The sequence below is a fragment of the Copadichromis virginalis genome, linkage group LG9, assembly GCF_057382275.1.
Source record: "Copadichromis virginalis isolate Kocher_CV1m ecotype Utaka linkage group LG9, C_Virginalis_male_GT1.1, whole genome shotgun sequence".
Taxonomy (NCBI): domain Eukaryota; kingdom Metazoa; phylum Chordata; class Actinopteri; order Cichliformes; family Cichlidae; genus Copadichromis; species Copadichromis virginalis.
The window spans coordinates 1,431,649-1,444,356 of NC_140626.1; the positions used below are offsets into that span (position 1 = coordinate 1,431,649).

General features: G+C 43.3%; 1 protein-coding gene across 1 annotated transcript in view; it reads right to left on the minus strand.

Annotated features, from left to right (window-relative positions):
- The window catches only part of reck (reversion-inducing-cysteine-rich protein with kazal motifs), a 97,700-nt gene extending 85,906 nt beyond the window's left edge, over window positions 1-11,794 (minus strand). Inside the window, exon 1 of the mRNA XM_085467410.1 lies at window positions 11,446-11,794. Coding sequence (XP_085323536.1) covers window positions 11,446-11,518 — 73 coding nt within the window. The 5' untranslated portion in view covers window positions 11,519-11,794. The remainder of the gene's footprint in view (window positions 1-11,445) is intronic.
- Window positions 11,795-12,708: the final 914 nt, after the last annotated feature.

Genomic DNA, 12,708 nt, shown 5'->3' on the forward strand with positions numbered 1-12,708 from the left:
CTCATTACGTTACTCAGCTTCTAATAAAATGAGCCAATGAGCCTTTGTGTCATAGACCATGTTTTCATGAACACCTGTTAAATTAGAAGCTGTGTAAAAGGATGAAGGCATGCAAGAGTCTAGCTCCAGATAACCAAGCTGCAGTAGTGTGACTGGCCACAAGGGGGCACAAAGGTAAACCCTGAAGGGTCTGGAAGAACAGCTGGGCAGGCACATAAACACAAAAAGGTCCACGCTTTGGTCCACTTTGAAAATGAATACAATTGATGGACTAATGACATCGTTGATGGTAAATGGACTGGTTCTTACATAGCACTTTTCTGCTCATCTGAGCACTCAAAGCACTTTACACAACTTGTGCATTCACTCATTTACACCAGCACATCATTCTAAGTGCTTTATAGCTAACATTCACACTCCGATGGATGCATCGGAGAGCAACTTGGGGTTAGTATCTTGCCCAAGTCTACATGCCCAAGGATATTTGGCATGCAGACTAGGGGAAGCCAGGAATCAAACCACCAACCTTCAGAGCTACAGCCACCATCAGGTGGCTGTAGCTCTACCACCTGAGCTACAGCCACCCGATGAGCATTTAAATATTTTCTCAGAACTACATGAAGAATTCACATGTGCAAACACATGTGTTGCCAGAAGATGGAAAGAATGTGGACCACATGTTTTGGTTCAGTCCAAAAGCCATCTCGCATGTGGCAAGGACTCCAGACTATCACAGACTACAGGACCACCAAACCTTCCCCCGCATCCTCTGATGTCTCCTTCCTCAACGAGCTCAACAACTTTTATGCTCGCTTTGAGCGAGGGAACCCCACAACCACAACCAAAGCAGACGTGACGCCAGACCACCAACCTCTGACTCTCTCCCCCACCGATGTAGGAGCGGTGCTGAGCAGGATCAATGTCCACAAGGCTGCAGGTCCTGATGGCATCCCCGGGCGTGTTCTCAGAGCGTGTTCTGGGGAGCTTGCAGGAGTGCTCACAGACATATTCAATCTGTCCTTGGCCCACGCTGTGGTACCGGCCTGCTTCAAATCCACCTCCATCGTCCCGATACCCAAAAACTCCAACCCATCTTGCCTCAATGACTACCGCCCAGTAGCACTCACCCCCATCATCACTAAGTGCTTAGAGCAGCTGGTCCTAGCACACTTCAAATCCTGTCTCCCCCCCACCCTGGACCCCCACCAATTTGCATACCGCCAGAACAGGAGCACAGAGGATGCAGTCTCCATCGCACTGCACTCTGTCCTCTCACACCTGGACAACAACAACACCTACGCCAGAATGCTGTTTATAGACTTCAGTTCAGCATTCAATACAATCCACCCCTCACAACTCATCAGGAAACTGACAGACCTGGGCATCAGTTCCCTCATCTGCAAATGGTTACTGGACTTCCTGACCAACCGCCCCCAACATGTCCGGCTGGATAACCACTGTTCATCTACAATCACGATGAACACCAGTGTACCACAAGGCTGTGTGATGAGCCCTTTCCTCTACTCCCTCTTCTCCCACGACTGCAGACCTGCTGATGGTTCCAACACCATCATTAAGTTTGCAGATGACACCACGGTGATTGGCCTCATCAGTGACAACGATGAGGCCGCCTACAAGGAGGAGGTGGATCGTCTGGCTGAGTGGTGCGACAGAAACAACCTGCTGCTTAACACCAAGAAGACCAAGGAGCTCATCGTGGACTACAGGAGGAATGCTGACCCACATCCACCCATCCACATTAAGGGGACGGCTGTGGAGCGTGTGAGCAGCTTCAAGTTCCTGGGAGTCCACATCTCTGAGGATCTCACCTGGACGACCAGCTGCTCCAAGCTGGTCAAGAAGGCTCACCAGCGCCTCTTCTTCTTGAGGACTCTGAGGAAGAACCACCTGTCCTCAGACATCCTGGTGAACTTCTATCGCTGCACCATCGAGAGCATCCTGACCAACTGTATAACAGTCTGGTACGGGAACTGCTCCGCCTCGGACCGGAAGGCGTTGCAGAGGGTCGTGAAAACTGCCCAGCGCATCGCCGGAGCACCACTTCCTGCCATAAAAGACATCTACAGGAAGCGGTGTCTGAAAAGGGCTGGGAAAATCATCAAAGATCCCAGTCACCCATCACATGGACTCTTCACCCTCCTGCCCTCTGGGAGGCGCCACAGGAGCCTCCAGACTAAGACCACCAGGTACCGGAACAGCTTCTTCCCCACAGCTGTCAGACTCCTGAACTCTGCCTCCTGACATCTGACCCACGTTAAACTCATGGACTGAACATACACACACCCACAATGGACAACTGTACCCTCAAACACACAATAATAACATGGACTGAACCACCACTCACAACCACTAGCACTTTATATAGCCTCTGTAGGAATTATATCTCACTTATCTTAACTGCACTACTGTATAGCTCTGTGTAAATAATCATTCTGTACATTCGATAATCTTTAATCCTACAACTGTTTACAACTTGCATAGTTCCCATTTCTGTATAGCTGTATATCTCAGATTCTGTAAAGTTATTTATTTCATATTCTGTATAGTTTTTCATATTTATATCCTGTTCATAGCCTGTACATAGCTTGTACTCACTACAGCCTGTACATACTTAGTTATAGAATATTCACAACATACTTCATACCGTGTACATTATAACATACCATAATAGACCCATTTCTGTAATATACTCACATATCTATATTATTGCTAATATATATTGTAATATATCTATATCACTAAAGCACTTCTGGATGGATGCAAACTGCATTTCGTTGCCCTGTACCTGTGCATGTGCAATGACAATAAAGTTGAATTCTATTCTATTCTATTCTAAAAGAGGAGCAGTTCAGTGGCTTTATAACTGAAGCTGAAAACAGCATCAAGAAGATTTGAGCCCAGATGACAGCGTGTCACTGACAGCTACACCAGCTGAAAAGAAATCAGGTCTCAGTTTTGCAAGAAGCTCAGCTGGTGGCTGCTCATCAAATTTCATCCATATTGTTTGTACAGCAGAAAGAGGAAGCAGAGTGTGCTGTTCTGCTTGCATATGCAGCATCCTTGACACAAAGAAAAGCCTTAGGCACTGAAAAATGTAAGTTAAAGGCAAGAAGGGAACAGCTTGAGATCGAGACAGCTATTGCTGCTTCTACAGCTAAAATAAAAGTGTTGAATAGGAGTGTGAATATGAGAGCTGTAAAAACTATGTAGTTGGAAATACACAAAAACTCCTTAATTCGATTGTTAAAGCTTAGAGTCTTAATGAAGAGGAACTGCAAAATGCTCTCTGTTAAGTGGAAGCTATAGTTAACAGATGTTAACACATCCAATAATGCCATACCATACAACACCATACCATATAAAGTGCTTTAAAATGAACTCAACTGACACAAAGTGCTGTACATTGGAACTACAAAATAAAAATGCATAAGATATAAAACAAACCAATTAAAAAGGTAAAAAAAAGAAAGAAAAGTGAAGTCTTGCTAAGGTCAAAAGCCAACAAATAAAAATGGGTTTTAAGATGCGTTTTAAAAAGTGGCCTGGCTAACGTGCAACAGTAGAGAAAGCCCCGCCCCCTCTGAGCTTTCTCCTGGATCTTGGTACTTCTAGGAGCAGCTGGTCAGCTGACCTTAGAATCTGACATCCATGTAGCGATGAAGATGCTCAGAGAGGTAAGCTGCAGCAAGACTGTGAGAACATTTTAAAACAAATATAAGACTTTTAAAATGAACTCAGGCAGCCAGTGCAGTGAACAGGGCTTATGTGCTCTCTTTCACGAGTTCCTGTTTCCTGTTAAAGTCATGCAGCTGCATTTTGAACCAGCTGCAGACGCAAGAATAACGATTGATTGACTGTCACACAAAGTGAATTACTGTAATCCATAAAAGTATGCATCACTGTTTGCCAGTGTTGCCTAAAAAGAAGCGATTTCATCCTTGCCAATCGCTTTAAATGATAAAAACTGAACACAGCTCTGATTTGACTTTTCAACTTATAACCAAGCTCAGTAATAACAGGTTTAGAATATACTTCTGTTGGTTTGGGGTCCCAAATCAACAGAGGAGGACTGACAGGGACCACTGGCTCTAAACACCACCACCTCTATTTTATTTTCATTAAAATGTAAAAAGTTTAAAGCAGGTATAACGGAAAGAGCAGTGGCCCTAAAATTGAGCCCTTTGGGATGCCAGAGAAGCAGCAGATGATTCAGAATAGAGAAGGTAGAGAATAGAGAAAGACCTAAAGCATTTAAGTGCCCACTGAGTAATGTAATCGAGATTTTAAAATGTTATGGTCTACTGTGTTCAAGACAGCGGTTAAATCAAGCAGAACCAGAACAACGTGGTTACCAGAATCACATGCAAGAAGGATGTTGTCAGAGACCCTTACTGATGCAGATTTGGTGCTCATCTAGAAAATATTTTTCAAATAAATATTTAGAAAACATTATAAAGGAAATGCAGCTTATAATAGGTCTGTAATTAGCCAGGACAGCGTGATCAAGGCCAGGCTTCTTAAGCAGTGGCTGCTCTGCTGCACATTTGTATTTTGCAGGAACCTCACCAGAGAACAGACTGCTGCTAATAATGGTAAGAACAGACTGCCCTATACTACGCTAAATTTATTTTAAAAAATCGTTAGGGACAGGATCACAGGACGAACTTGAGGGCTTAATATGGTGAACCATTTCCTCTAAAAGTGAGAGCATCAAAGGCTTAAACTGAGTGAAAGCAGCAGTGCCAGGGACAGAGACAGATGGAGCTGTGATACCAGCCCTGGTGGTGGAAACATTTTCAATAAGGAAGCACTGAAGATGACTGGAGAGGCGTACAAACAGACATTATGTGGAGTATTAAGAACAAAAGTGTTAAATAACACACGAGGACAGTTATGACTGTCGGCAGAAATCCTGTTTGCAACATGTTTGGTTGTGATGCCAGCAGTGGTTTAAACTTTGAAATGACACCTGCAGTTCATCTTTTTTTCCACCGATGTTCTGCTCGGTGACGTTGCCTTCTGACAGCAAAGGTTCTGTCATTAGGCTCAGCTTTAGGTTGCCTAGTTCTTAATGGAGCCACAGAGTCCAGGATGATTTGACAGGAAGAATAAAAGCTGGAACTTAACTCTTCTAAATATGAGGAGAAACAGTCAGAAGAGACATGGAGCAAACTGAAAGTGGCAAAAAGCAGAGCAGCAGTGGAAGGGTTAATGCCTGTCTGGGCCAACAACAACCACTAAGCCATGTAAAGACCCCAATGATTTAGAAGCATTAACCCCCAATCAGTGTTCCCTCTAAGCTGCGCACTGCTGGCACGTCTCTGCGCACAGAAAATCTGCATTGCGCACAAAACAAATCTAACCTGATTTGAAATTAAAATAAATACGTTAACAATTCTTTTTTGCAGTGTTAGTCAGTGACTGGCTGCTCAAGTATGGGATTACAACGATGCCACCTTATCCCACAGTCCAGCCAATGATGCAATTCACATTCGTATATACGCAGCTAATCAACGTCGCTGACAGGCTGTGACAGCGTCCTTATGTGCGACACCGGTGTTTTAGCAAAGCGGCTGATGTGGAGTGAAGCCACGTTAATGACAACGTGTACAACCACTGGAGACGTGAGCAGGACAGACGGAACAACTGACGGACAAAGCTAATCTTGTGTAGTTAGTGTGTAGTTAGTGTGTAGTTAGTGTGTAGTTAGTGTGTAGTTAGTGTGTAGTTAGTGTGTAGTTAGTGTGTAGTTAGTGTGTAGTTAGTGTGTAGTGTAGTCAGTAGTTTTGTTGTGTGTCAGAACAATGAGGCGACTGCTGAGTGTTACAGGTGTTACAGCAGTGACACATCTCCTGTTGTCAGGCCTGCAGGTATCAGGCTGATGTTCTCCTTCATCTCATAGTGGACACAAATTATTTTTGGAGCGGCACAAATAATTTGTGTGGCATCAGATTTGATGCAGAACAGCTGATTGTTCTGTAAATAGTTTGAAATGTTTGTTTAAAAACACCTTGGCTGCATTTTTAGGTAAACAGCTGCAAAACACTTTGTTTGCATAACTCAGTTACTTTTTTGAAGAAGTAACTATATAATTAATTGCCCAACGTTGGTCAGTATTTACTGTATTTGCAGACAGAGTTACAGACTCTCTCTCAGACCACAGACTCATAATACAAGTCAGAGCTTTATTTTTTTTTTAAATAAAGTTGTGCTTTCAAAATTGGAGTTCAAGTTATTTTTCCTTCCAATAGTGTTAACATGCTGCACAGGTCATGAAGAAGATTGTTTTCATTTTCATTGTAAGTGGGCTAAAGCATTAATTAAAAGTAGTCTAACATAAATGTAAATGCTGTAATTTGATTACTTTAATAAACATGTAACTTGGATGCTGGCGTGACCACAGTGCACACGTCTGATGTCGCTCACAGCGGTCCAAGGGACGCTCAGTTTGTGTGTTCGCTCAGACACATGAAACATTACAGGGAACATTGCTCCCAATCATCTCTTCTTATTAAAGACATCTCCCTTCCTGCCTGCTTCCTAAGGGAAGTTCAAAAGGATCACATCTGCACGTCACTGCTGAGTATAGGTCCAGTCTATGGCTGATCTCTCATGGAGGTTTTCCAAGGAATACCTGCTTCAGCAAATATTGTAGGAAAGACCTAAGTGGTCTGACATAAAGCACAACTTTATGACTCTTTTCATTGACAAGACGGGAATGGGAAGAGTTGCTGACGAAGAAAGGCCCCGTACTAAAGTATGTTTCCAGCTGGAGGCAGAAATCATGACTTAATGTAAAAGGATAACTGCATGTCTGTTCCTGGAGTTACAACTGGCATGCATGTCGTGTGGGATATCTTTCAGCTAATAAAGAGGAAACGTTAAGGTAACATAAATAGGGTGTAGTGTGTACTTTTGGTTGGCCGCTTCACTTTGTGTGCATGTCAGTTGTTTTGAATTGTTTAGGTTGCCTTGGAGTAGCTTGCTTGTCTTTAGACTTGACTGCTGTTTAGCCTGATTACTGAAGCATAAAGATGCACAAATGGAGCTGCACCTTGAAGCTGGATTCTTTGTCTGCAAGTGAATCAACCACAAAATCCTCCTGCCTGCACTGGTGCAAAGTCACTACACAAAATGATTTGAAAGTCATTAATACAACTTTTAAAGAGTTTAGAAATTGGTTGTAGGTGCACAGGAAGTAGATCTGCGATACAGCTGCTAACCAAATGGTATTTAATGACACCCTACATATGAATGTCATAACGTGTTACTCTGAGATTCATTCTCTTGTTCTGAAAATGTGTGTTTACAATCTACAGCTATGCTGCTGCTGCCTTTGATAGCAATGTGTTTTCAACTAAGTCTCGGGGAGCAAAGTACAGGGGTCAGCCATCTCTGTCCAAGCAAAACACTGGGAATGCTGGAACTATCAAAGTGAGGGTTTTAAGAAAAAATGTATGATGCATGAATTATAACGGATGGCATGGTGGTTCACACTGTTACCTCACAGTGTCAAGGTTATGGGTTCAATTCCCTCATCAGGCCAGGTTCTCCTTGTGTTTGTGTACTACTTCCTCCCAAAGACATGAAGTTAGTGAGGCTAGGGTAACTATCTGCAGTGTTGGGGAGTAATAGAATACATGTACCGCTGTTATGTATTCAAAATACGAGTAACTGTATTCTGTTACAGTTTAAAAAGGTGGTATTCAGAGTACAGTTACTTTGTTGAAATAAAGGGATTACACGGCGGTCTTTTCCTGTTTCATATGTTCGGCTGTCCCCTCTCTGTTTTTGGTAATTCCATGCCAGTACAAACTAAAACAGAACACGCATTAAGAGGCTCAAATGCCCGTGTCTCAATCTCGCGGCCATTGTCTCACCTCTGCTTGCAGCTGCATAATGATGTGAAGAAATATTTTTAAAAATTATTGTTCAAAAAATTATTTAATAAGAAGGCAATAGGCAGAGAGTTACAGGCATCGCCCTAAAGAATGTAGCCTGATGGGCAGTGTGGCCCAGCTGTGAGTAAGCTGTTAAGACTCGACTGTACGCTGTGTTCGTGTTTTCCTCTGAAACAATAAGCTCCGTTGCAGCAGCCTTTCAACGCCTCTCTCTGTCTCTGCTAGCAAAGTTGACCCACACAACAAAGTAAAGCTAGTTTTCAGCTACGAGCCGACACGAACCCAACGTATCAGCCAGAGGTCCCTTTACTACAGTTCGGAGCTGCGGACCTGTTTTAGATACACACAGAATAGTTTTCTATACGAGATCACTGCAAAAAGTGCAGCCTTACCTAATGTCCACCTACTGTTACTCATTTATATTAAGATTTAAATCTAGTTGGTGTTGGTGTGGAGAGTAACCTTCAGTAATGAATCACACAGCAATAGTACGTTCATGTAGTTGTAAAAAGCATGATAATATATAAAGTAATCCAAAGCCCTGTGACACACTGGCAACCAGTGCAGAGTGTCACCTTTTTCTTTTTTGCCTGTCCCATTTGGTTCTTTAGCCGTCAGAATTGCTGTCTGAAGACCAACAAGGAGACCCAATGGATTTACTTTGCCAAATGGAGCATCATGGCATTGCCGTATTGGTCCATTTGATCGACCTTTGTTGTTATTGTTTATTTTATTTTCAGTTGTTACAGACGGGACAGACATGAGTGAGGGATAGGAAAGGGAGAGAGAAAGAGGAAGGAAAAGAAAAACAGAAGGGAAGAGGGACAGTGAGAAAGGAAACTTAAGAGAAAACAAGCAAAAAACAGAGCAACATACTAAACACAACACCATCACGTTAATCTAGCTGAGTGTAAACAGCAGTAAATACTAAATATTGAATGTTGTTGTGCAGCAAGCAGGACCGACAGCGCACAATGTGCTTGGAAATAGCAGCCAATAGAGGTGTAGTTTGTGTCTATGGACAGTGAACACCCGTGTGCACACCTGTGTGGATCAGCGCGCTTGTATTCAAATGGTTTCCACATGTAACGATCTGCTAGAGGGTGTAGAGAGCCATAGCCCCGCCCCCCAGGGCATGAAGCAGGCATGGAGGAGATCCAGGCCCCAGACATCCAGAGGCCCCAGAGTACAAGAGCCCAAGGAGGACCACTGGAGGGGCATCCATGCCACCCTCCTGGGAGGAGCTGAGGAGATCCCCAGATGAGGAGGCACCCAGTAGCCATGGAGCAGAAGCTAGAGGGGGCTGCAGTGGTGTGCCCGCCGGCTCTGCCGGCAGCCAGCTGTGCCAGAGTGAACCGAGCCGCAGGCCCAGAGGCCGGAGGCCCGAGGGCCCCCCGCACCCCGGAGGAGGCCTGACCGAGCAACAGGCGCCAGGCCCCGCCAAGTAGCCACCGGGAGTGAGCTGGTACACACCTGAGCGCCCAGCCCCGGACACCAAGAACCACCAACGCACCGACCCCTGAGGGCATCAGTCACCGGCAGGGAGTGTGGTGAGCGGAGATAGGCCTCCATACTTTGGAAGGCCTGAGATGTACCCAGAGAGGTGGAGTGTAAGACCCGACCTGACATATAGACACAGACAAACAAGCACACACAGACAGGGTCCAGGGTGTACCCACCCTCTCACCTGACTGGGAAAGGCTCCAGACCCCCCACAATCCTTTAAAAGGATAAGCGGCAGGGAAAGGATCGATACAACATAAAATGATAATTCCTGCTACATGTTTTGAGAACAGATCGTTGCCCTGTTAAACTCAAATCAAACCTTGTTTACTTTTATCATTTCTTTGGATTTCTTTCTCATTTTTTTAAACTTTGATTTTTTAGTCTGACAAAAAGCAAAAAATGTTTTTCTGTTTGGGTGAAACCATCTATTTCTGAGTCAATCCAGCAATATTCCAAACCCCGGCCAAGAAATGCAACTCTGTGTGCTCCACTTTAATCTGCTGTTCACCAAACTATAATTAAGCTTCGGAGACTCAGGCCCATGTCTGCTCACAGTGGACATGGAAAGAAAAGGGCTGCCATTTACATCCCTCCTCTCCCCCTCGGGCTCCGTGGAGTCAAATTGGTTCCAGATGCGTTCTCTCTTGGCCAGCCTCCACAACTGAATCACATCAAGCAAGCAGACGAGAGAAATTTTGCAAAAAACTCAGCAGAGCAAATATAATGTGTGGAATTTCTACACAAAGTGTGAAGAAAACAGTATCAACTAAAGGCCGGTCATCACTATAACACATGGCGAGAGCCTTATTCCTGTCGCCAGCCTGCCCAACAATATGCACCCCGAATGAGGATCTAAGTCTTTTGTTTCTTTCATGTTGAGGACAGATGTGCAAGCGGTGAAAAAAACAGATATTTAGCCAGAGCAAATCCACATCCTGCACCCATGTGCACTGAACATCAAAGCGCTCGCCAGTTCACACACTGCTAGTTGAGTCCCTTTAGATAAGACACTAACTTCCACAGAGTTGATGAAAAGCATTAATGACTGGCTCTTCATTCATGTTTACATGGGCTCTTTCTTTTATTCAAACAGCATCTGTGGTGCCCTTCTCACCACAGACAGAGACCTAACTCAGGACTACATTTTCATTTTGTTTATTTAAAGTACACATGTGTTGGGGAACATTTATAGGAGCCGAGCTGAACAGTGATTTTGCTGATAAATAAAGCACAGACAGACTTCTTCCTAGCAGCTCTGTATATACACGTTAAACTGCTCGTCACATTCGCTTTTAACTCGCCCACCCGACCCGCTATGTCCGCCCCGTTTCCTTCCTGTAATTTGTCGCACAAGGAACAAATCTGCTCTTTTGAAAGCATATATCCATAAATGACAGAAGGATACATTTTGGGAGGAGTTTAGATTAACTTTGATCTTTGTCCTTAAAAGCTCGAAGGCTTCTGTGTATTTAAAACAGGACGTCAACTCAATGCGTCGCGTTTCGCAGGAGGGTAAAGCTAACGCCCGCCTGAATGCTTTCACTAATATTAAAGTTATTCAGATGATCGGAAAAGCCGCACGCCCAACATTTACCACTAAATCCTGTCGCGTAGGAAAATCTCCAATCACTGTGGAGCTCCAACTTTCCAAATGCGTGTGTGTGTGTGTGTGTGTGAGTGTTTAAACCGTTATTTCCACACTTACACATTCCTCGGTGGGCGGTAGCTTGCAGTACAACCTTTGTTATTTATCAACAGTGAACCGTAATCATACGTTTGGACGTTTACACAAACACTTTAAAGTTTCAGAATAAAACCTAATGACGACTTTGTGTGGTATCTAAATTTACCCACATTAAAGTATCCGGCTGTAAGAATATGAAGAAAGTGGAGTCTTAGTACATCTCAGTTGTGCCAGTTGTCACTGAATAAACACAGTCAGTGTTTTTTCAGCACAACATTAAAGCAGACGAACATCTGAGTTAGTCGAGTTTAAGAATATAAGGCACACACTCACCCTGAGCTCGCACTGGCCGGCTGTAAAAGTTTACGGCGAGAAGGAAACTGGTTATCTGGAAACACACACGCATCTTATTGAAATCCTAAAGTGCATCGTGGAAAAGAAGACATAGAAAATGCAACATGTTGCTCATTGGGTCGCCGCTCGCTCTCTCGCTGCCCTCTCTATCCCTCCCTGTGTCCACAACCCCAGGTTTGGCGACCGCAGAGAGCATGCGCAGATTGAAGCCGGAGTCCGGTTAAGTAGATGTTCCACGTCTGTTCAGTGTATGCTGCAGTTTAACCCTCATGTTTACTGTCACTGTTATTATGTTTCTCAGCGAAAAACACATAAAGGTCTATACTAGTCCCTCCCAGGCACAGTCTGTTAGCAGTCAGTACTCCTAATCAGCTTTGGACTTTAGAACTACTGAGGTCATCAAACACGAGTCAGAGAAAAAGGCAGAAATCTGACATAAAAGACTTTAATCTCAGAATGAACTCACTGAAGAAAAATGTCGGATTTCAGTGAGTTTTTGGCGTTTCCGAGCTGAGTGGTCCCGGCAGATGAGCAGTTTTTGTATTACAGACGCTGGCTGCCTACCCATATGAGTAATATAATATAATATAATATAATATAATATAATATAATATAATATAATATAATATAATATAATATAATATAATATATTATAATATAATATAATATAATATAATATAATATAATATAAGTTACTCTTAGTACAGTGAAAGACTTTAATGAATGTTTACAATAACACACACACACACACACACACACACACACACACACACACACACACACATATATATATATATATATATATATATATATATATATATATATATATCACACCATATTAGCTAACAGATTTATGGTAGATGGCCTGTATTTATATAGCGCTTTTACGCATTTACTGAAAGGCTATGCCTTAGCTCGCTTCTTCCATTACTGTATTTCTCTCCGCATAAAATAGCTTTTCTGCTAACTACAGTCAGTACTTTCCTACTGGCATTAGTGGTGACCTAAGAAGCTTAACCTTAACATTGCTTAGCAGTGTAGACATTAAAGAAAATGACTGTCTTTTCTTTCTTCTTTTGTGCAGATTGATGGCGATGCAACTTTGGCAAATTACATCTCCTAAAGAGACCAAATTGCCTTCCCCAGTTTCTGCAAAAGCAAACAACCACTTACAAAAAGAAAACTAGGACTTTAGGACTTCTGCAGAAACTTTGTGAGAAAATGAAAAACAGAAATGAAAGT